The sequence below is a fragment of the Triturus cristatus genome, chromosome 12, assembly GCF_964204655.1.
Source record: "Triturus cristatus chromosome 12, aTriCri1.1, whole genome shotgun sequence".
NCBI classification, from domain to species: Eukaryota; Metazoa; Chordata; class Amphibia; order Caudata; family Salamandridae; genus Triturus; species Triturus cristatus.
In genome coordinates this window covers 36,101,396-36,123,615 of record NC_140595.1, presented here as the reverse complement: position 1 = coordinate 36,123,615, position 22,220 = coordinate 36,101,396, and the positions used below count along the sequence as shown (strand labels likewise).

At 46.1% G+C, this 22,220-nt stretch overlaps 1 protein-coding gene and 1 long non-coding RNA gene across 11 annotated transcripts in view; one reads left to right on the top strand and one right to left on the bottom strand.

Moving 5' to 3' along the window:
- LOC146772335 (uncharacterized) overlaps nt 1–21,219 on the bottom strand; it is a 544,470-nt gene extending 523,251 nt beyond the window's left edge. The window contains exons 1-3 of one of the 3 annotated variants that reach the window (XR_014972129.1): nt 20,982–21,158; nt 10,411–10,554; nt 9,609–10,024 (exon numbers count right to left, since the gene is read on the bottom strand). This is a non-coding gene — a long non-coding RNA (uncharacterized LOC146772335). Of the gene's footprint in view, nt 1–9,608; nt 10,025–10,410; nt 10,555–20,981 lie in introns of those variants that run through there. The other 2 variants (XR_014972127.1, XR_014972128.1) reach the window with 2 other exon arrangements.
- PDE4C (phosphodiesterase 4C) overlaps nt 1–22,220 on the top strand; it is an 895,999-nt gene that overhangs the window by 694,371 nt on the left and 179,408 nt on the right. The window contains exon 1 of one of the 8 annotated variants that reach the window (XM_085638151.1): nt 21,418–21,545. The exons of 6 other annotated variants lie outside the window; for them this stretch is intronic. Coding sequence is in view for 1 of the 2 variants with exons in the window: in XM_085638149.1 (XP_085494275.1) it covers nt 21,934–22,061 (128 nt within the window). In the remaining variant the exon portion in view is untranslated. Of the gene's footprint in view, nt 1–21,417; nt 21,546–21,709; nt 22,062–22,220 lie in introns of those variants that run through there. One more of the 8 variants, XM_085638149.1, reaches the window with a different exon arrangement.

The window sequence follows — 22,220 nt, the reverse complement described above, 5'->3', positions numbered from 1 at the left end:
AAGGACTCAATCAAGATTTTCCATTGTTAATTCTTAGAGAATGATATCTCTTAACGCGGTGATTTCTGCAACTGGTATGCAAGAATTAGCACATTATTATGTGCATCAACCAATACATTTAGTTACGTTGTAAATTTAAAAGGACTTACTCAGATTTGCCTGTCTTCGCGTATAATGGGAGGTGATATCGCAGGTGTGTTCGGTAATTTTCAATTTAGACCGAAGCGTTTATCACTAAAAAATTAAGTAATTCAATGAGGGAAATACGCCGCTATTTTTTGGTAGTTCTAATATATTTACGCACTTATTTAGTTAAAAAACCTTGTGGGGCATCAACTTACATTAATGGAGACGCCCGTCCAGCAGTCGGTATAACGCTGTATGGGATTCAATCACCAGGATACCTGACGGCAACCTGGAAGTAGTAAGTCCCGTTATATTAAGGTTACGGAGCTCCAGACGTCACTTCAGACATAAAGGAAGGCTACATGCCGGCCATCTTAGATTGGGAAGGGCGCATCGTTTCAAATAAGAATTATATTACTTTTACACCCTAAAACATTTAAGTTTATGTAGTCTTCCTTCTCTTATCTCTAAATTGCAATAATCGGGCTCATGACATAACGGGCCATCACTTGTAATCTTGATAACCTCAAATGATAATATAAAAATCGTACAGTCTTACTCTTTTTTCACGTGGGGTCACATGTCACTGTAAATATGAATTGTATATATCTGTAATTCGCATAAATTTATTGAAAAGTCTATGATATTAATGACCTTTAGAATAAAATAATACCTACCTCGGCTGAGGTTAGGTTGAATAAAAAGGAAATAGGCTTTTTTGTGTGGGCTTATTGTGAAGATTGATTTACAATTGATTTGATATGGTTTTTGTAAAGAAAAGCCATATGAGGTTATGATTAATTCAACTCACAGCCGGTGACATTCCTTTGCACGCTCAAGCTCTGGCTGGTAACCCACAGCTGGGGACATTCCCTTGCATGCTCGAGCTCTGGCTGGTAACCCACAGCTGGGGACATTCCCTTGCACGCTTGAGCTCTGGCTGGTAATTCACAGATGGTGACATTCCCTTGCACGCTTGAGCTCTGGCTGGTAACTTACAGCCGGTGATGTTCCCTTGCACGCTCGAGCTCTTGCTGGTAACCCACAGCCAGTGGCATTGCCTTGCACGCTCGAGCTCTGGCTGGTAACTCACAGCTGGGGACATCCCCTTGCATGCTCAAGCTCTGGCTGGTATCTCACAGCCGGTGACATTCCCTTGCACACTCGAGCTCTGGCTGGTAACCCATAGCCGGTGACATTCCCTTGTACGCTCGAGCTCTGGCTGGTAATACACAGATGGTGACATTCCCTTGCTCGCTCGAGCTCTGGCTGGTAACTCACAGCTGGGGACATTCCCTTGCATGCTCGAGCTCTGGCTGGTAACCCATAGCCGGTGACATTCCCTTGCACCCTCGAGCTCTGGCTGGTAATTCACAGATGGTGACATTCCCTTGCACGCTCGAGCTCTGGCTGGTAACTCACAGCCGGTGACGTTCCCTTGCACGCTCGAGCTCTGGCTGGTATCTTACAGCTGGGGACATTCCCTTGCACACTCGAGCTCTGGCGCATGCGAGAGGGCGGGCCCGTAACCCACGTCACCGAGATATGTAGCTGTTTGTAAAAACGCTGCAGCCGATGTCCTCCCTCCACTCAGGCCGCGCCCCCCCTCCCGCCCCGGACCAGCTATTAATAGATTTAAACGCCGGCATTTCAGGCCCTTTCACAGCCCTGCCCCGGCTGCTGTTAAGCAGACGAGGCATTAGGCGAGCCCGCTGCCATCCGGGCTCCTTGGAGGGGCGGGGACCCTGCGATGACTTCTGCACAGACCTCTAAGTAGTTCAAAACACAGTGTGCACTCCACTGACTGGGCAATAGCAACAGGGGGTGGGGGGTACCTGCAATAGAAAATAAACAGACCCTGGGCCACCCTCTTCCTGCTCAGCCAGGCTGTGGGCTCCTCTGCGATAGCGCCAATGTCCCGTTCACACAGCCTTACAGCGGTGTGAGACAACGAAGAGTGATAGAGAAAGAAGTGATAGATGAGTGAGTGTATTATGGGGGAGGGGGGGGAGAGCCCAGGAGGAAGGTGCAAATTTGGGCTTAACAAACGGAGGCCACCGCGCGACGCTCCATCACCGACACTGCTTCTAGACTTGGTCTTCCATTTAAGAACAATGGATTCTGGGAGATGTAGTCTTGGTTTGCTGTAATTGAAGTAATTGGACTAACACTCCGGATTGCCATATTTAATGAGTGAACGTTCAGGACTGGTGGTCTGCTCGACAGGGCCTGCAGAGAGGCGGGTCAGACAGGCACAGGAGGGGGTATCTCTCACCTCCCTAAGCAAGGAAGGAGAGGGGAGTGCAGACGTGATGACGTGCACAAGGACTTGCCCAAGAAAGCAAACGTGTTTGGGTCACTCGCCAGGCAAAATACATCGTTGCTTGCTAGAGTGCTTCCCATATGCTACAAAATAAGTCATTTTTCTGCTCTTTCTATTGTATTACATATCCTTCAGTATTTGTAGAGCGCATGGCTACCCGAAATCGGGCTTCCAAGCGCTACCGGACTGGTTGGAGTGAGTGAGTTACAAAGACTAAAAAAGATTAAGAGGCTCTTTTGTCAAAAGGTGGCATTTTCACTTGGAAAGGCCTGCCCTGCAAAAGAGAGCGGTGCACAGAAAGCGCCTTCCTGGTCCCTCTTCGTAATCAATAACTATCATTTTTTAAGCATTTATATGGCAGATCCCACCCATATGTGGGCGTTGAAGGTCCTTTTCAGACGGGTAGCGCACTACCCCGCGGGGGAGTGTGTGGTTGGCAGAGTATTGTATTTCTTGTTGTACTACCGTTTCACGTTGTGGTGTCGTGTGAGTGACCAATGGGGTGCTTTCATCTTGTCTTGGGTTGCAGCACCTAGCAGTGTGATAGGAGGAGAGGGTGTGGGAATACACACACTAATTACAATTATAGTTAGGTCTAAAACATTTATGCAACTACACAGCACCCCTAGCCTGAGGAGCAGTGGTGTGCTGTGTGCGCACAACGGAAAAAGGTGGTAATCAGAAAAGGACAGTGCTTCATTTGAGCCAGTGTTTTCTGGTGCTCAGCACCAGCAATTTATTATCAACATCCGCTCTTTTAACAGCCTGCCACATGGTGGCGCTATTTCTCTAATTTTGTGAGATGCACAACAACAGTTGCTTAATAATTAAATATACGTTAACATCACTAATACCTGCCACCCACAGCTATAAGAATAGCCTGGGCAGCATGTATTAGTTATTTGTAATGTATATTTAAAGTCTGAATTGTCGCACTTGTATGAGTGTGTTGATTAGTTGTGTTGGTGCTGTCATTGGCACCGCTGGCAGGGGCAATGGGTGGCGCATGCTGCAGTGGCCGCCTGACGAAGGGCCTGGCATTTATTATTTTACAAATTAAGCACTGGAGAAGGCCCTATAATCCGTGCGGCAGCAGCCACGAGGCAGAGATGCCGTCAAGTAAAATGATGCCAGATGAGAAAGTCTGGCAGTCGGTGACGTGCTAAGAAGCCTGGCACCTTTTTAAGGCCCCAAATACACCACATGAGTGAAGGAAGGCGTGAAGGAGGCCTCAGTCTTGGCAAACTGGCCAAAAGCTACACAACGGTTAAGAGCTTGGATTTAATCTAGTCCTGGGCTGAAAGAGGAGCGCCTTTGAGTGAGGGTTCGAACACCAAACCCTTTACATTCTTCCAAAAGGTCCCAGGGACGGCCAAGCACTTGCCTCTCTAGAGCCAAGTGCCATAGCAAGGGGCAGAGCCGGAGGGGTTTAGAGCTATTGCCTACCCCCTTGCTTCTAAGCACTATCAGCCTGATGGAGAGACAAAGACATCAGGGCCCTTCATGGATTGGAGGTGCAGCACCCTGGCACTTTACAACCCTCAAACACGCTCGACGGAGCAAGCCCTGCGCTCCACGAATCACAGACCCAGAAATGTATGACACTCATGGGCTCACCCAGCCTTACACTTCCATCCCAGCTGTGACGCTGCAGGGCCAACTTAGACCACAGTCCTTCCAGTGAGATCACCCCAGTGAGTCTGTCCTGGAAAATTCTGATTTGCTACTGGGCCATTACCAAATATTCTGTGGAAACCTTCTAACTGTTACCCTAAAGCATCCCAGAAAAGGTCTACCAAGCTGCCCCTTGCCGGAGGACGAAACCTTTGCTCATCACATTGATGCACACTCATAATTTTAATTTTACATCCGAATAGTAATCATTTCTCCCCATCTTGTTGCCAGAGAGAACAGATTTGTTTTTCCCTTGTCTCAGAATAGGCAGCTGCAATTGTTTGTCACTCTTTCTCAGTGGTGTCTCCAAATACACATTGTTTGCAGTCGTTTGCCCTGAAGAAGGCCTTCTCAGGATGTTTCGCGCGGTCTTCTGAGTGTAGACCCTGGATAGGAGAGGTGCAGGGCACCTTTCTAAGACCACTGAATTAATTAAGTCTCTGGCCCCGGGAGAGAGCCCTCAGACTGTAGAGGTTCAAGCATCCAGAGTACAGGGTTTTACTTGGCTACAAAGTCAAATTGTTTCCCGGATAAGCTCCTTCTTACATAATCCCGTCCAGCTGGCAGCGGTCTGCAGATACTGAATGAAAAACTCGAAAGGGGGAGGAAGTAACTGACTTCCTGAAATTGTTATGCTTTCCATTAACTTTTTTTTTTTTTTTTACATATGCTGACGCCGCTTTTGCGCCCCGTCCTGCTTGAACTTTCATGGCTGTTGTAGCAGAAATGTTTTCTCAACCATACATTTTATCTTTGATTCTGAACTGTGTCGTACTGTCTGTACGTGTGCCTGTGTCTTTGTTCGCGTGTCTATGTGACTATGTGTACTTTGTAGGTATTGATGTATGGGTGTGTGTGTGTGTATTACACAGCAGCTGTAGGCCCTGAGTAGTTATGACTCAGCCCCATGTTGCACTGAAAAGGCATTTTATGATTTGTTTATAACTTTTGACCCCATGGACGGATTTGCACAAAAATTGCCAACCTACTAACTCAATCAGCTAAGTTTTGGCACGCCAAGTGTATGTAAATTCGTTCGAAGGGAACAAAAGTGAAATGGGGGTGCTGCTCCAGGGTCCTGCCCACCACATCTAGATTCCTCCTGCCTTGAGTGGTGTGACATCTATTGACAGCAAGGGGGCTCTGGTCCAATGCACACAAGGACATCAGTGGCTCACCTGCTTCTGTTGGGACAGTTCAAGGCAGTCCGAGTTTGGGGGTGTCGCACTCTTTCACTCCTGGTCCCAGTGCCAATGGGCCTCCTGCACTAATAATAGTGCACCCCTGTGTCGCAGGGCGGCTTCCACACCACACACAGCTGGAGTTTCAGGGAATTACAGTTGTTTTTAATACCTGTTTGTAAAATTTAGCAGTATTCGGATTGGTTGTGAGGATGGGTTGGGGCCAAGTTGAGTTCTGTATGTGATGTGAGGTGTTAGTAAGCATGGGGGGGGGTGCCCACGGAATATAAAATGGGAATCTCAGTGGCACCACATATCACGGCCAGCATATATGGGCCAAAAATATTGAAATTAAGTAAATCGAGAATTTTATATCTAACTCCTCATATATGTAACTTGAGAACATGTATGTGTGTGTATATATATATATATATATATATATATAATATATATATATATATATTCACAGAAAAAAGCATAGGTTTCAGGCCTGATATAGTTAGGAATTAGCATTTAAAAAACCTTAGAAATTCAATTACAAAACAATAGGTTTCAGGGCTGTTATAGTTAGCTGGACATTTCACTTGAGCAAAACCATTGAAATTCCTCCGATATAGTTAGTTGTACTAACTACATCTCGCGCGCCCGCAATCCACTGCTGATGATGTCACATATTACATCATTCATGACATGGTCAGTGACATCACTGATGACATCTCAAATGACATCACTGATGAAACTTGTGGGACCCCCTGAGCAGGCCTAGGGGGTCAGGGTGTTTCTACCCTGCCCCCTTGTCGCGTTTTGCGCCTTTTCTTTCGGTTTTCTTGTGCCTCGCTTCTACCGAGGCACAAGATGGCTGCCAACACTTCCTGATTCAGAGTGTTGGCAGCCAATTAGCATTCATCTCGTGCTCGGGAGGGTTCGGGGAGGGTGCGGGGAGGGTGCGCGGATCCTCCGAGGCCATAGATAACACTAACTTCTTTACCCTAATTTTCTCAGGAACTACTGAACGGATTTTCACCATTTAAGCAAAAGGCACAAGTCTGAACTGAGGACTACCTCTTTGCCAAATTTGGTGTAATTCCGTTCAGCAGTTCGGGCTGTAGCTGCGTCAACAGGTCCTATGGGAAAATGCATGGGGAAAACGCATTTTGGGACCTCCCTTTTTTCTCGGCCCCCGCTTGACGAATCACCGTGAAATTTTCAGGATAGGAGCGAACCGGAGCTGGCCAAAAGTTTGGAAAATTTTGCGAAGATTCGTCAATCGGCGCCAACGTTATTCCAAATAGAATGTTGCGGATTTCCTATGGAAAATAGGTCCTAACTATAACTACCTACTGGCGACCGCCAGTAGGTAATAGATGTATATGTTTGTGTGTGTGTGTGTTCAAGGTGCCTAGAAGTGGAGTTATGAATAGTAAATCTATACTTCCTCTATATGCACTTACATTTCTCTGTTTTGTTCCTCAATATTCCGATACCACAATGTTCCTATATACGATATTCCGTAGTACGATCAGCATGGCAAGCTACGTGCCATTTGTAGATGGCTATTGTGAATGGTGCATTGTTTGTTTCATTGGGTTCGGTATAAATGCACATTCTTCAATTCAGCATATCTGAGAGTGTTTATGTGAAGTATGTCTATCTGAGTATGATGGATCCCTGGGTCTTTCCGAAGGGTCTCGTTTCGAGATCCGAAGGCTGCCCCACAGGTGGAAAGGCGCCTGCACATCTATATGGTAAGAGTGACTCCTGGGGTGATTAGTTACCCTTGAGTTGACAAAAAGAATATGGCAAACAAGGGGAGGCTTTTGGAATTTATTCGTCAGGTAGGAAGGAGCTGTCTATCTTATATGGTTGTTGGGCAACATTTGGGTTTCTCCCATTTTATACTTTGCGTTCTTTGTATTTATTTTTTATTTATTTGAAAAGTTTTATAAAGTGCGAACAAGACCCATACGGGTATCAAAGCGCTGTACAGAAATGAGAAAAACAAGGGCATCCTGCCCAGCAGTGAGTTTTAACTTCATCATATGTTCAGAGAGCAGTCTGACTGGTCCTTATGTCCAGACGTGTACTCTTTGACTGGATCCTATGTTGAGCAGTGCAGTCTTCAACCAGATCTCATGTTCAGCAGCACAGCCTTTGGGTGGATCCTATGTTGAGCAGCGCAGCCTTTGAGTGGATCCTATGTTGAGCAGCGCAGCCTTTTTGTGGATCCTATGTTGAGCAGTGCAGCCTTTGGGTGAATCCTATGTTGAGCAGGGCAGCCTTTGGGGGGGATCCTATGTTGAGCAGCGCAGCCTTTGGGTGGATCCTACGTTGAGCAGCGCACCCTTTAGGGTGGATCCTATGTTGAGCAGTGCAGCCTTTTGGTTGATCCTTATGTTGAGCAGCGCAGCCTTTGGGTGGATCCTATGTTGAGCAGCGCGGCCTTTGGGTGGATCCTATGTTGAGCAGCGCAGCATTATGGTTGATCCATATGTTGAGCAGCGCAGCCTTTGGGTGGATCCTATGTTGAGCAGCACAGCCTTTGGGTGGATCCTATGTTGAGCAGCGCAGCCTTTGGGTGGATCCTATGTTGAGCTGCACAGCCTTTGGGTGGATCCTATGTTGAGCAGCGCAGCCTTTGGGTGGATCCTACGTTGAGCAGCGCACCCTTTAGGGTGGATCCTATGTTGAGCAGTGCAGCCTTTTGGTTGATCCTTATGTTGAGCAGCGCAGCCTTTGGGTGGATCCTATGTTGAGCAGCGCGGCCTTTGGGTGGATCCTATGTTGAGCAGCGCACCCTTTAGGGTGGATCCTATGTTGAGCAGTGCAGCCTTTTGGTTGATCCTTATGTTGAGCAGCGCAGCCTTTGGGTGGATCCTATGTTGAGCAGCGCAGCATTATGGTTGATCCATATGTTGAGCAGCGCAGCCTTTGGGTGGATCCTATGTTGAGCAGTGCAGCCTTTGGGTGGATCCTATGTTGAGCAGAGCAGCCTTTGGGTGGATCCTATGTTGAGCAGCGCAGCCTTTGGGTGGATCCTATGTTGAGCAGAGCAGCATTATGGTTGATCCATATGTTGAGCAGCGCAGCCTTTGGGTGGATCCTATGTTGAGCAGTGCAGCCTTTGGGTGGATCCTATGTTGAGCAGAGCAGCATTATGGTTGATCCATATGTTGAGCAGCGCAGCCTTTGGGTGGATCCTATGTTGAGCAGTGCAACCTTTGGGTGGATCCTATGTTGAGCAGAGCAGCCTTTGGGTGGATCCTATGTTGAGCAGCGCAGCCTTTGGGTGGATCCTATGTTGAGCAGTGCAGCATTATGGTTGATCCATATGTTGAGCAGCGCAGCCTTTGGGTGGATCCTATGTTGAGCAGTGCAGCCTTTGGGTGGATCCTATGTTGAGCAATGCACCCTTTGGGTGGATCCTATGTTGAGCTGTGCAGTTCAACTGGGTTCAACAGTGCATTCTTTGACCAGATTCTATGTTCAGCAGCGCAGTCGTTTACTGGCTTCCGTATTTTAAAAAGCAGTTCGTCAGCACATTTTTTGTTAGGCGTGGGTAAAAATTAGATAATGCTGGTGTAATTAGCATAATTTCAGGAATTATACACCAACTTTACACAATGTTGCATAATTAAGCCATTGTTCATTGCAAAAAATTATAACACAGGAGAACGAGCGCAATGCCAATCGCCCAGGCCTCCAGTGACAGTTGTTTGCATAAATTGTATTTTTCACAATATTTTTTGAGTGCACTCTGTGTCCTTGTGTTACAAATTGACACGAGGGTGCATTTCATTCTAAAATATATATTAAATGATGTATTCAAATTTAGCGTAATTACGGGTAATTTTGCATAATGTTTCAAAAAATAACAATTACGCAAAAGCAAAATATGCAAAATTCGCAAACCGCTAGCTCGCGACTGGGTCCTCTATTCGGTAACATTGTCTTTGTCCGGATCCTTTGTCGGCAGCACAGTATTTAACAGTTTCGGGTGTTCCGCGGCACAGCGTTTGCCCTGTTCCTGTGTTCCTCATTGCGGTCTTTGATGATAGTTTCTGTTCAGAAGCACCGTCTGTAACAGGTCCTTACTCTCCAGTGTAAGCTCCTGCCTCTGTCTGACTTCAGTTTCTAGAAGTTTCAGTTTGGGGCACCAAAAATGGGATGAATGATCCAACATGCTACATAGAAGTGCTCCAACAGCAAACAATCGACACAGTAGTAATCCATACAGTATATACTTAAAGACAAAAAATCCTACAATATAAAATAAGTGGCAAACAGGTTTCTTTCTATATATTTTTATAAGCTTTTTTTGTTTACAAATTAAAAGAATGTCTTGCACCAGCACAATTATAGCAAATCGATGTTCTGTATGTTTTTCTTCCAAAACAAGATTAGGCGTAGTCTCGAACATAAGTGGACAAACAGTTGACACAAAACGTATTCAGTGTGATGAAACGAGTTCCTGTAGATGAAGATTCGTTCTGAAAATGGTCCTATATTTTGTTCTTGCGCTATTTTGAGAAATGTTATGTTATGTTATCTTAGCTTGTAAAGCGCGACAGCTGCCCCAGCAAGGGGGCGTCCCGGCGCTAATGAAAGAAATAACATTCCAAAGTTTACTGGGCCATCGTCCATTCTGAGCTGTATGTTACACTGATCACCCAATCAAAACCCCTGCACTTGTCATCCAATACAAAAAATCTCCAAGGTCAACCTGGAAGAAAATTCATATAGTTCAGTCTATTGAAATATTTGCAGATAGTTGTTTCCTCGTGTGTAAAGGTGTGCAAAGTTTTTATCATACAAGCAAAATTGTGCAGTTTGTATGTCAAAATATTCATCATCAAAATATCACCTGCCAATTATCTCCAAAATATTGACTCCCAAAATGTTGTGAAGAGAAGAACATAATGGTAAGTAAAGATGTCCTATTCTTAGCTCTTCCGCTATGTACATTTAAGACATACAGTCAACATACATGTATGTGTAGTTAAGAGCATTACATCTATACCTTCCTGTACATATATTTACATTCATAATACTGCGATAGTCAATATTTTGGTTGGAGGATATTACAAACGGTATATTCTGGTATCATACCAATATCACACGGATCCTCGTTGTTTTCCTGACCCCGTACATCACAACGTTTCATCCAATTCTTCGTTTCATCCAATTCTTCGTTGACCCCTCGATGCAATTTTCGGTCTCAGACTGGCAGATAATTCCTCGTGCGTACTCGCTCTGAAAAGGAATGTTCCATTTTGTCTCGCGTTAACTTTAAAACAATTTTACTTATGACAATGAGGTTAGATGAATGTTAGTAATCTTTGCTTTTCTCAAAACAACATAAAGAGACAAAAAAAGTCCAGGTTTTTAAAAGGAAGCCTACCTGCAGGAATCGTTGTCATCTAATGGAAGTAATCATTTATTTCAAGAGAATTATGAGCGATTTGTGAGAGAAAATCTTCGCAGATATCAATGAAAGCTTTATTCTATACAAATTTGAAGAATGGCAACAGACTACAGGTAAATGTAGGTTACATTTTAATGATCACTGAAAGATCTTAGGGCGTAGAAGGTTGTCTTACTGCAGTCTGTTTATTACTCCATGTGCAACTGTGCCTGAATGTCCTTTTACAAAATAATAAATTGATTTGGGAGGGTAGGAGTAAGTCGCATTTAGTTATTTGTAATTCTTCGAGGGAAGTAAGAAATAAAAAAAATTCTGCTTGATCAGAATGGACCGGTTTGTGAGCTGGTATTGGTAGGGGCATAGTGTGTGTGTATAGCAAGCAAGAGGCCATGTCTTACAGCTGGTTGCTAAAGCACATAACATATTGCACAATAGGACCTCTTACACAAAATGCATTCTTCTTAAAAGCATTATGGCAATATGGAATTTCCTAATTAAGAGGAGGGGCAAGATTTTATTAAAATCTCTTATTGTATAATATTGTTGTCACTGCTCATGATGTAGGTCTAAATAAAGTTAATATTTGAGGGGTGAAATCTAAGCAACGCTTTCTGAATTTACATTACTGTGAAATTGACAATGCATGAATAAACTTAATTGTGCAACCTTTATAAAGTTGTTCCATTAATACTAAAAAACAGAACGTGATGAAGTACCTCATGTAATATATGGCAGCTTATAAACCCCCCTAGTATTTGGGAGCACGACTTTGGACCGTAAGTTTTCATCTGGACACTTATTGGATGCATTCATTCTAAGATAGAGTGAATTCACAACTAATTCAGTGACCACACCTCTGACTGGCCTCCATTTATAGTAGACTAAAAACTGCCACCTCTTCCATCATTACTACTAAGAATTCTTCCAAGACAGTCCTCTCTAATGGATTGTTCCATTACAAGAGTCAAAACAACTGTAGAGAGTTACCCTCTTGTCGGCGGTGTTTCTGTATTCTATCTCATTATTGGTGGATGCTAATAACTTTGCACAAAGCATACTTCCATAAAAATACTATAAAAAGAGTGGGCCATCTATAACCACTAATACCCTGTATTAAATTTTGTTTTAAACCTATGCTTTTGCTGATGATCTTCAAATCGATGTTAATCCCATTTAATTTTAAAACCGCTCAGAGTAAGCCCAGCGATATCATGCTAAGTGTATGTTTTTAAGCACTGGAGCTTACAAGGAGAGGAAATATCATTGGCTGCTATATTGAAAAATATATCAAGGGTATTTGTTTGATAAAACAAATCTGTTTTTCTCCAAAAATCTTCATGTGCTATTCTTAAAAGTCAATTTACAGTCCGGATTCAATAAAGTAATTGAATTACAAGACCCCGGGGCTTTAGGGGGCGATTAACGAATGTTATGAAACAAGCAATAATGGCAGAGAAACATGTTCCTTAAGGGCTACTATGTGTGAATGTCTTTCTGAGGCTTGTAATCTGACAGCGGACATGCGGGTGACAGACGCAGACAGCACACCGTCATAAGAGCAACTCAGAAAGGATCTTATTGGGAATTGAATAAAGAGACAATAATATAAGAGGTGATGAGCTTTATTACTTTTGTTTTGCAGCCTCTGGCTCCTTTCTGTAATCATCTCCTTGAACCTTTCCCAGTTCTCCATCTGCAGCTGTAGAAACAATCTGGCTGGCGTGCAGCCCCCCCCCCCCCCGAGACCTCTCTGCTGCGTGAGGTCTTAAGGGTATTTTCACACGAGTCTGTTCATCCTCCACCGTCTTTCCCCCTGTGGTGTGTCCTGTCGTGCTCCTTCTCACTGTTCACCTCCATGCTCTCTCCTGACTGGTCCCCACTCCTCCTAGTGCTCTGTATTCTGATCCCACCCCCCTTTCTTTTTGGCTGTATGATTTATCTTGCCTCCATCCATTAATGTACCCCAAACCCCATTACTGACCCCATTCCATCCTTTCACGTTTACCACGTGCTCGCTCCCTGGCAGTGCGGCCAGGGCCACTGGAATTATGCGATTTTTGCAGCTGTGGCACCATGCATTTGCCACATAATCCATCATCAGATGCGTAATCTGCTGATTTCAGCAGAAAAATCTCTGTTTGTAATTCAAATGCGGCAAAAAATGTCGTTTAAGGCCCTTTGCAAAGGTTGACTGTCACCTTCATGTTGCTTATTCCTGTATTTGGCTGCCAAAGTGACACCAATGAGGTGAGACCATTCCCCAGAATGTGTAAAAATGCCCCAAAAAATTAGATAATTCTAACTCAAAATGTACCGCATTACCTCGCATCATTTGCCTTTTCTTGCTGCATAATTTAGTCAACCCTGCCACGTAAATTAGCCCTCACTAGCCGCATAATTCCAATGACGTTGAGTATGACCTCATTTACTAATCATTGTTATCCTCGTGTTGTTGATCCCATTGCCTCCTCTCCCTGCTCATCGCCTCCTCTTACTGCTACCTCTTCATTGCCTCCTCTCTCTTCTTCCGCCTCATTGCCTCCTCACGCTGCTACCTCCTCCTACTGTTTACCCCATATCGCCTCTCTCGCCATACCTCTGTACAGTCCCTTTCTCTGTACTCTCCACGCTTGCCCTCAAACTACACTTAGGAGGGGTGGGCACGCAAGTTCCAACTTTCTGTGATGTGTGTATGTGTGTGTTCACATTCGTATGTGCGTGAGTGTGTGCATCTGTGTGCGTGTCTGTGTACCTCTGTGTCTGGGTTCATTTAAGTGCGTGTGCGTCCATGTGTTTAGGCTGTGTGCCTATCTTTGTTAGTGACTGTCTGTGTGTGTCTCCAACATTTTGGTTATGCGCTTGTGCCATTTGTCTCTTATAGAAGAGGCTTGGCGTTGGCAGGGGGCGGGGACATGTCAAAAGGGACTTCAGATGCCCTGCTCTGCCTCAACTGCCCTGCGCACCCCACCCCTGTACCCGAAAAGCAAGAATTTCTAATCTGCAGCCATCTCCCATGTCCTGGGGAGGATTAAAATCAGTGCTTTATTTGAGCTGGTTTTTTCCAGCGCTCAGTACCGGCACTTAATTCTTAGCACCAGCGCTTGTGACAGTCTGCCACATGGTGGTGCTGTCTGCCAAATTTGGGTCCAAGTACAACAGCTGCTTATTAATTTAACATGCATTAACAATCACTAGTACTTGTCACCCAAGCCATTCTTATAGCTTTGAGGGCCTGGAACAGTCTGACTGGTCACGCTTGGAGGAGTGTGATGGTTACTAGTTGTGTTGGTACTTTCATTGGCAGCGCTGGCAGGGGAATAGATGGTGAGAGCTGCTGTGTCATCCTGACGAAATCCTTAGTACTTATTGTATTATAAATTAACCACTTATTAAAATGGAGCCTCGTTGTCTTCACAAGTAAGCTGGTAACCTATTCCAGCTCACCATGTATAGTGCCTATTCACCAGGTGTGATGAATTGGGTACCTGTCCCTTTTAAAGAGACCTCCTTCCCTCTGAAGGGCGTCCGACAGAGGGACGTGTCATCCCGGTACAAGGGCCGTGGACCACCGCTTATTTTCAAAGGCATGGGCCCCGTTTCTTTACAAAAACACTGGGTAACTTTCACAACCTCATTATACCTGTTAAAGTTTATCCTGACAAGAGAACCCAAGACTGACATGAAGTTTACCAAATCAACTGACATTAACTCCATGAATAAATATATTTACTTTTTGTGGAAAAATTTGGTATAAGCGTTACTCTGGCCCAGCACCTTTGTCAGTTATGGGCGGAGCTACTGGAATTACGTGACTGTGCAAGCGTGTTCGCATAAATATGGAGTTCCCGCATTTTCCGCGTAATCCATCCTCTACTGCATTATCTGCAGATTTTAACCAAAATAATTGTTTCTAGCTCAAATGGTTCAAAAGTTATTAAAAATGCAGTGACACATGTTGCAGCACGGTGGAAGGCCCTTTTAAATGTTGTCTGCTAACCTTTCTGTTTCTTATTGCTATATTTAAGTGTAATTGTATTTATATAGCACTTACTACCCCTGACAAGAGATTGAAGCGCTTTACGCTTAACGGTGTTAAACTGGTACCAATGAGGTGCAGCCTATGCCCAGAGTGTTATGCCAAGAGTGTTATCAAATGTAAAAATTACATGAAAAAGGAAGTAATACTATCAGAAAATGTGCCACATTATGCCGCATAATTTGCCTTTTCGTCCTGCATAATTTAGTCAACCCTGCTGCATAATTCGGCATTTTCTGTCACTTTATTCAAGGGGCCCTGGTTATCGGCATAAATGTTATGTCTGACCCACTGGTATGACCCCCTAAAGTGATATACTAAGGTGACAACCATATCAACGTGCTGAAGTCCCCTACCACCCTTGAACAACCACATTCTACAGTCAGTCCCAGGCAATCGTCACTAGACACCCCATCCTGGACCCCTACTTCAGTTTTGTACCAGGGATCTTTCCGGTCGGATACACAGGGGTCCAAAGAAGCATAGACCATGTCCTGTATCCCCAAAACTGGAACCCCTCCCTCACTTGCATGATCTGGAGGTACTTGCACATCGACCACAGCTGAGACTGGCACCATGCACTGTGTTTCCAAGCACTCTTCCTTCTGCCCCACAGCACAAGGTGACGCACCATCATCATACTATCACAGCATGAGGTGACGCACAATGATCATACTATCAGAGAATGAGGTGACGCACCATCATCATACTATCACAGCATGAGGTGACGCACCATTATTGTACTATCCCTGCACCACAGCATGAGACGACGCACCATCATCCTACTATCACAGCATGAGGGGACGCACCATTATTGTACTATCCCTACACCACAGTATGAGATGATGCACCATCATCATACCATCACAGTATGAGGTGATGCACCATTATTGTACTATCCCTGCACCACAGCATGAGGAGATGCATCAGTATTGTACTATCCCTACACCACAGTATGAGGAGACGCACTGTTATTGTACTATCCGTGTCCCACAGCATGAGGCGATACACCATTATTGCACTATCCCTGCACCACAGCATGAGGTGACGCATCATCATTGTACTATCACAGCATGAGGCGACACACCATTTTCGTACTATCCCTGCACCACATCTCGAGGCAGTATACCATTATCATTCTATCACAGCACAAGGCGACGCACCATTATCGTACTATCCCTATGCCACAGCATGAGTCAGTAGACCATTATCGTACTATCCCTGCACCACAGCATGAGGTGACACACCATTAATGTTCTGTCCCTGCACCACAGTATGAGGTGACACACAATCATCGTACTATTACAGCATGAGGCAACGCACCATTATTGGACTATCCCAGCACCACTGAATGAGGAGACGCACCATTATTGTACTATCGCTGCACCACAGCATGAGGAGACGCACCATTATTGTACTGCCCCTGTACCACAGCATGAGGTGACATACAATCATCGCACTATCCCAGCATGAGGCGACGCACCATTATCATTCTATCCCTGTACTACAGCATGAGACGACACACCATCATGGTACTGTCGCAGCCTGAGGCGACACACTATTATCGTACTGTCACAGCATGAGGCAATGTACCATTATCTTTCTATCTCTGTACCACAGCATGAGGCAATGCACAATTATCATTCTATCCCTGTGGCACAGCATGAGGCGACACACCATTATCATTCTATCTCTGAGCCACAGCATGGGGCGATGCACCATTATCATACTATCCTTGCACAAAAGCATGAGGTGACGCACAATAATCACACTATCCCAGCATGAGGCGATGCACCATTATCGTACTATCCCTGCACCACAGAATGAGGTGACGCACCATCATGGCACTATCACAGCATGAGGCGACGCACCATTATTGTACTTTCCCTGCACCACATCATGAGGAGACGCACCATTTTTGTACTATCACAGCATGAGGCGATGCACCATTATCATTCTATCCCTGTACCACAGCATGAGCGACACACCAGTATCATTCTATCTCTGTACCACAGCATGAGGCGACGCACCATTATCATTCTATCCCTGTGCAACAGCATGAGCCGACACACCATTATTGTTTATCCTGTACCACAGCATGAGGCAATGCAACAGTATCATTCTATCCCTGTGCCACAGCATAAGCCGATGCACCATTATCATTCTATCCCTGTACCATAGCATAAGGCGATGCACCATTATCATTCTATCAATGTACCACAGCATGAGGCAACACACCATTATCATTCCATCCCTGTATAACAGCATGAGGCAATGCACCATTATCATTCTATCCCTGTACCATAGCATGAGTGCTGCACCATCGTACTATCACAGCCTGAGGCAACACACCATTATCATTCTAACCCTGTACCGCAGCACGAGGCAGCGCACCATTATCATTCTATACCTGTACCACAGCATGAGGCTATGCAACACTATTATTCTATCCCTGTTCCGCAGCATGAGCCGACACACCATTATCGTGCTATCCTGAACAACAGCATGAGGCGATGCACAATTATCATTCTATCCCTGTGCCACAGCATGAGGTGACACACCATTATCATTCGATCCCTGTACCACAGCATGAGGCGATGCACTATTATCATTCTATCTCTGTACAACAGCATGAGGTGACGCACTATTATTGTACTATCCCTGTACCACAGCATAAGGTAATGCTCCATCATCAGACTATCACAGCATGAGGTGACGCACAATATTCGTACTACCCCTGCACCACATCTCGAGGCAGCATACCATTATTATTCTACCACAGCACAAGGCAACGCACAATTATCGTACTATCCCTACACCACAGCATGAGGCAGTAGACCATTATCGTACTATCACTGCACCACAACATGAGGTGACACACCATTATCGTACTATCCTGCACCACAGCAAGAGACCACGCAACATTATCGTACTATCATTGCATGAGGCGATGCACGATTATTGTACTATCTCTGCACCACAGCATGAGGTGATACACCATTATCGTACTACCAGAGCATCAGGTGACGCATCATTATCATGCTATCCCTGTACCACAGCATGAGGCGATGCACCATTATCATTCTATCCCGCAGCATGAGGTGGTGTACCATTATCATTCTATCCCTGTACCACAGCATGAGGTGGCGCACCATTATCATACTATCCTGTACCACAGGAAGAGACGATGCACCACCATCGTGCTATCACAGCATGAGGCAGCGCACCATTAACATTCTATCCCTGAACCACAGCACAAGGCCGCACACAATTATCATTCTATCCCTGAACCACAGCATGAGGCAATGCGCCATTATTATTCTATCTCTGTACCAAAGCATGAGGCGACACACCCTTATCATTCTATCTCTGTACCAAAGCATGAGGCGACGCACCATTATCATTCTATCCCTGCATCACAACATGAGGTGACACACCATTATCATTCTATCTCTGTACCACAGCATGAGCTGACACACCATTATTGTACTATCCTGCACCACAGCATGAGGCGACGCACAATTATCATTCTATCTCTGTACCACAGCATGAGGCGACGCACCTTTATCATTCTCTCCCTGTATCCCAGCATGAGGCGACGCACCATTATCATTCTTTCCCTGTACAACAGCATGAGGCGACGCACCATTATCATTCTATCTCTGTACCACAGCATGAGGCGATGCACCATTATCATTCTATCCCTGTACCACAGCATGAGGCGACGCACCATTATCATTCTATCCCTGTACTACAGCATGAGGTGATGCACCATAATCATTAATTGTCTGTACTACAGCATGAGCCAAACCACCATTGCCCTTCTATCTCTGTACCACAGCATGAGGTGATGCACCATTATAATTCTATCTCTTACCACAGCATGAGCCAACATACCTTTATCATTCTATCTCTGTACCACAGCATGAGGCAACGCACCATTATCATTCTATCTCTGTACCACAGCATGAGGCAATGTACCATTACCATACTATCACTGTACCACAGCATGAGGCGGCACACCATTATCATTCGATCCTTGTACCACAGCATAAGGTGACGTACCATTATCTTTCTATCCCACAACATGAGGTGCCTCACCATTAACATTCTGTCTCTGTACCACAGCATGAGGTGATGCACCATTATCATTCTATCTCTGTACCGCAGCATGAGGTGACACGCCATTATCATTCAATCCTTGTACCACAGCATAAGGTGACGCACCATTATCATTCAATCCTTGTACCACAGAATAAGGTGATGCACCATTATCATTCAATCCTTGTACCACAGCATAAGGTGATGCACCATAATAATTCAATCCTTGTACCACAGCATAAGGTGACACACCATTATCATTCAATCCCTGCACCACAGCATGAGGCAGCACACCATTGTCATACTATCTCTGCACCACAACATGAGGCAGCGCACCATTATCATTCGATCCCTGCACTACAGCATGAGGCAGCGCACCATTATCGTGCTATCTCTGTACCACAGCATGAGATGGCTCGCCATTATCATTTGATCTCTGTACCACAGCATGAGGTGATGCACCATTATCATTCTATACCTTTACCACAGCATGAGGTGATGCACCATTATCATTCTATCCCTGTACCACAGCATGAGGCGGTGCACCATTATCATTCAATTCCTGTACCACAGCATAAGGTGATACTCTATTATCATTCTATCCCACAGCATGAGGCGATACACCATATTGTAATATCAGAGCATCAAGTGATGCACCATTATCATTCCATCCCTGTACCACAGCAAGAAGCGACACACCATTATCATTCTATCCCTGTACCACAGCATAAGGCGATGCACTATTATCATTCTATCCCTGTATGACAGTATGAGGCGAGGTACCATTATCATTCTATCTCTGTACCACAGCATGAGGTGACGCACCATTATAATTCAATCCTTGTACCACAGCATAAGGTGATGCACCATAATCATTCAATCCTTGTACCACAGCATAAGGTGACGCACCATAATCATTCTATCCCTGTACCACAGTATGAGGTGGCACACCATTGTTGTACTATCTGGTACTACAGCATAAGGTGACGCACCATTATCAGTCCATCCCTGCACCACAGTATGGGGCAGCGCACCATTATCGTACAATCTCTGCACCCCAGCGACATAATAATGCAGGGTTCATGGAAGAGGTACAACTCTTACACCACAGCAGGGGTCCGCCACAATAATCCAGGTTCTTGATACATATACGATTCTTGCAGCACAGCAGGGGGTAAAATACAAGGTTACATGGTTCCTGGTGCATAGATGATTCTCGCACCACAGGAGGAGGTCAGGCACAAGGATACAAGTTTCTGGTGCATATATGATTCTTGCAGCACAGCAGGGGCTAGACACGAGGTTGTAGGGTTCTTGACACATATGATTCTAGTACCACAGTAGATCAGACACGAGGTTGCATGGTTCCTCCGCATGTATGATTTTTGTACCACAGCAGGGAGTTGGACACTTTTTTTAATGGTCCCTGGCACATACATGATTCTTGCACCACAGCAGAACGTTCGTCACTAGTTTACACGGTCCATGGCACATACATGATTCTTGCACCACAGCAGACGGTCTGTCACGAGTTTACACGGTCCCTGGCACATACATGATTCTTGTACCGCAACAGAACGATTGTCATGAGACTACATGGTCCCTGGTACATACATGATTCTTGCACCACAGCAGACGGTCTGTCATGAGTTTCCATGGTCCCTGGCACATACATGATTCTTGCACCACAGCAGAAGGTTTGTCCCAAGTTTACACGGTCCCTGGCACATGGTTTGTCACGAGTTTACACGGTCCCTGGCACATACATGATTCTTGTACCACAGCAGAAGTTCTGTCATGAGTTTACACGGTCACTGGCACATACATGATACTTATACCACAGCAGAAGGTTTGTCACGAGTTTACACGGTCCCTTGCACATACATGTTTCTTACACAACAGCAGAAGGTCTGTCACGAGTTTACACGGTCCCTGGCACATACATGATTCTTATACCACAGCAGAAGGTCTGTCGCGAGTTTACACAGTCCCTGGCACATTCATGACCCTTACACTACAGCAGGGGGTCGGTCATGGTGATGTTTGTTGTGGTTTTTGCACCACAACACGAGGACGGGCGTGAGGACGCCAGAGTCGGATGCACTTGTGAAATCTCACCTCGGCGGGGGCGAGGGCCGGCACTCCAAGGTCACTGTTACATTCAGGTTCCTGCACCGCAGCAATGTGTAGTGTAAGACAAGGGGTGGGGGGCGTGCGCCACCCCCTCCTCCCCAGGGAGGCCGAGCTCCCTCCGCATGCACTGCCGTGTCCCGCAGAGGGTTAAAGAGAATATTTCCGAGCCCTGCACACGCTCGGCCCCTCCCCCGCACACTGACATCACGGCGAGCACCGGCGGCACCCGGGGCCGGTGGTGTCCTGTTGCTGTGGGGTTGGCACTGTGCGCCCGCGGGCGCTGCCTCTGTCCGCTCACCGCTGTCCGGGGGCGGGGGGCACGGCTGGCCACCCCATAGAAACTTTTAATGATCTTTGCCGAAAGACACAAGTGGGAAAGGCATCGAGGCAAAGCCACGCGGAGAGCGCTGCGAAGCAGACACAGAGCACCAGGCGCTTCGAAGACAGTTGTGCCAGGACAGAACTGGAGATAGGAGAAGGGCCCGCGAGAGCAGGGTCGAGCGCTGGAGGAATCGGGGAGAGAAAATCAAAGTAAAAGACAATAAGGGGGTATGTCAAGACAAAGGAATAGAGCGAGCATGGCACCCCGCCCGCCACTGCTGCTGGGCATCGCGGCGCTGTAGGCAGCGTGCCACCGGATCCAAGCATTACTGGGAGAAAGGGTCTCTCGGAAGCAGGGAAGGGCCCCCAGGAGCCGGCCCCTCGTGGACGATGGCGCCCTCTCCGCGGAATGTCCGGGGTCGCCCCCGTGGACTGGCACCAGCACCCCTGCGATGGGACCGCGGCTGAGCTGGGTCTGGATCCTACCCGGGACCCCCAAAGGACGGGGTGAATCCTGGGGAGCTCCGGGGTCTTGGAACGACTTCCGGAGGTTTTGTTGTTTTTAAACATTGGTTGCCTCGTTGCTTCGGGAGGGGCGCGCACGCGGAAGGGCAGCATGAGTTTGCCCACAAACTGCGGCTTCTTGGCGCTAGGAGACGGGGCTCTGAGAGTCTGCAATGGGCACATCTACGGGTCCCCGTGCGCCGTCAACCGCCCCATCGACATCATCCAGAAGAGGAGGCGGTAAGTGCGCGGCGTTCTGGTGCGTGGCTCGGGGACCCGCTGCAGCGCCAAGCTCTGAAGGCTTCTTGCCGCTATTCTGTCACTTTCTCTATCTAACATAAATCCATAAAGGAGCAGCGCATCTCTAACGTATGTAAAGGTAGAAGAGGGCGATATCTG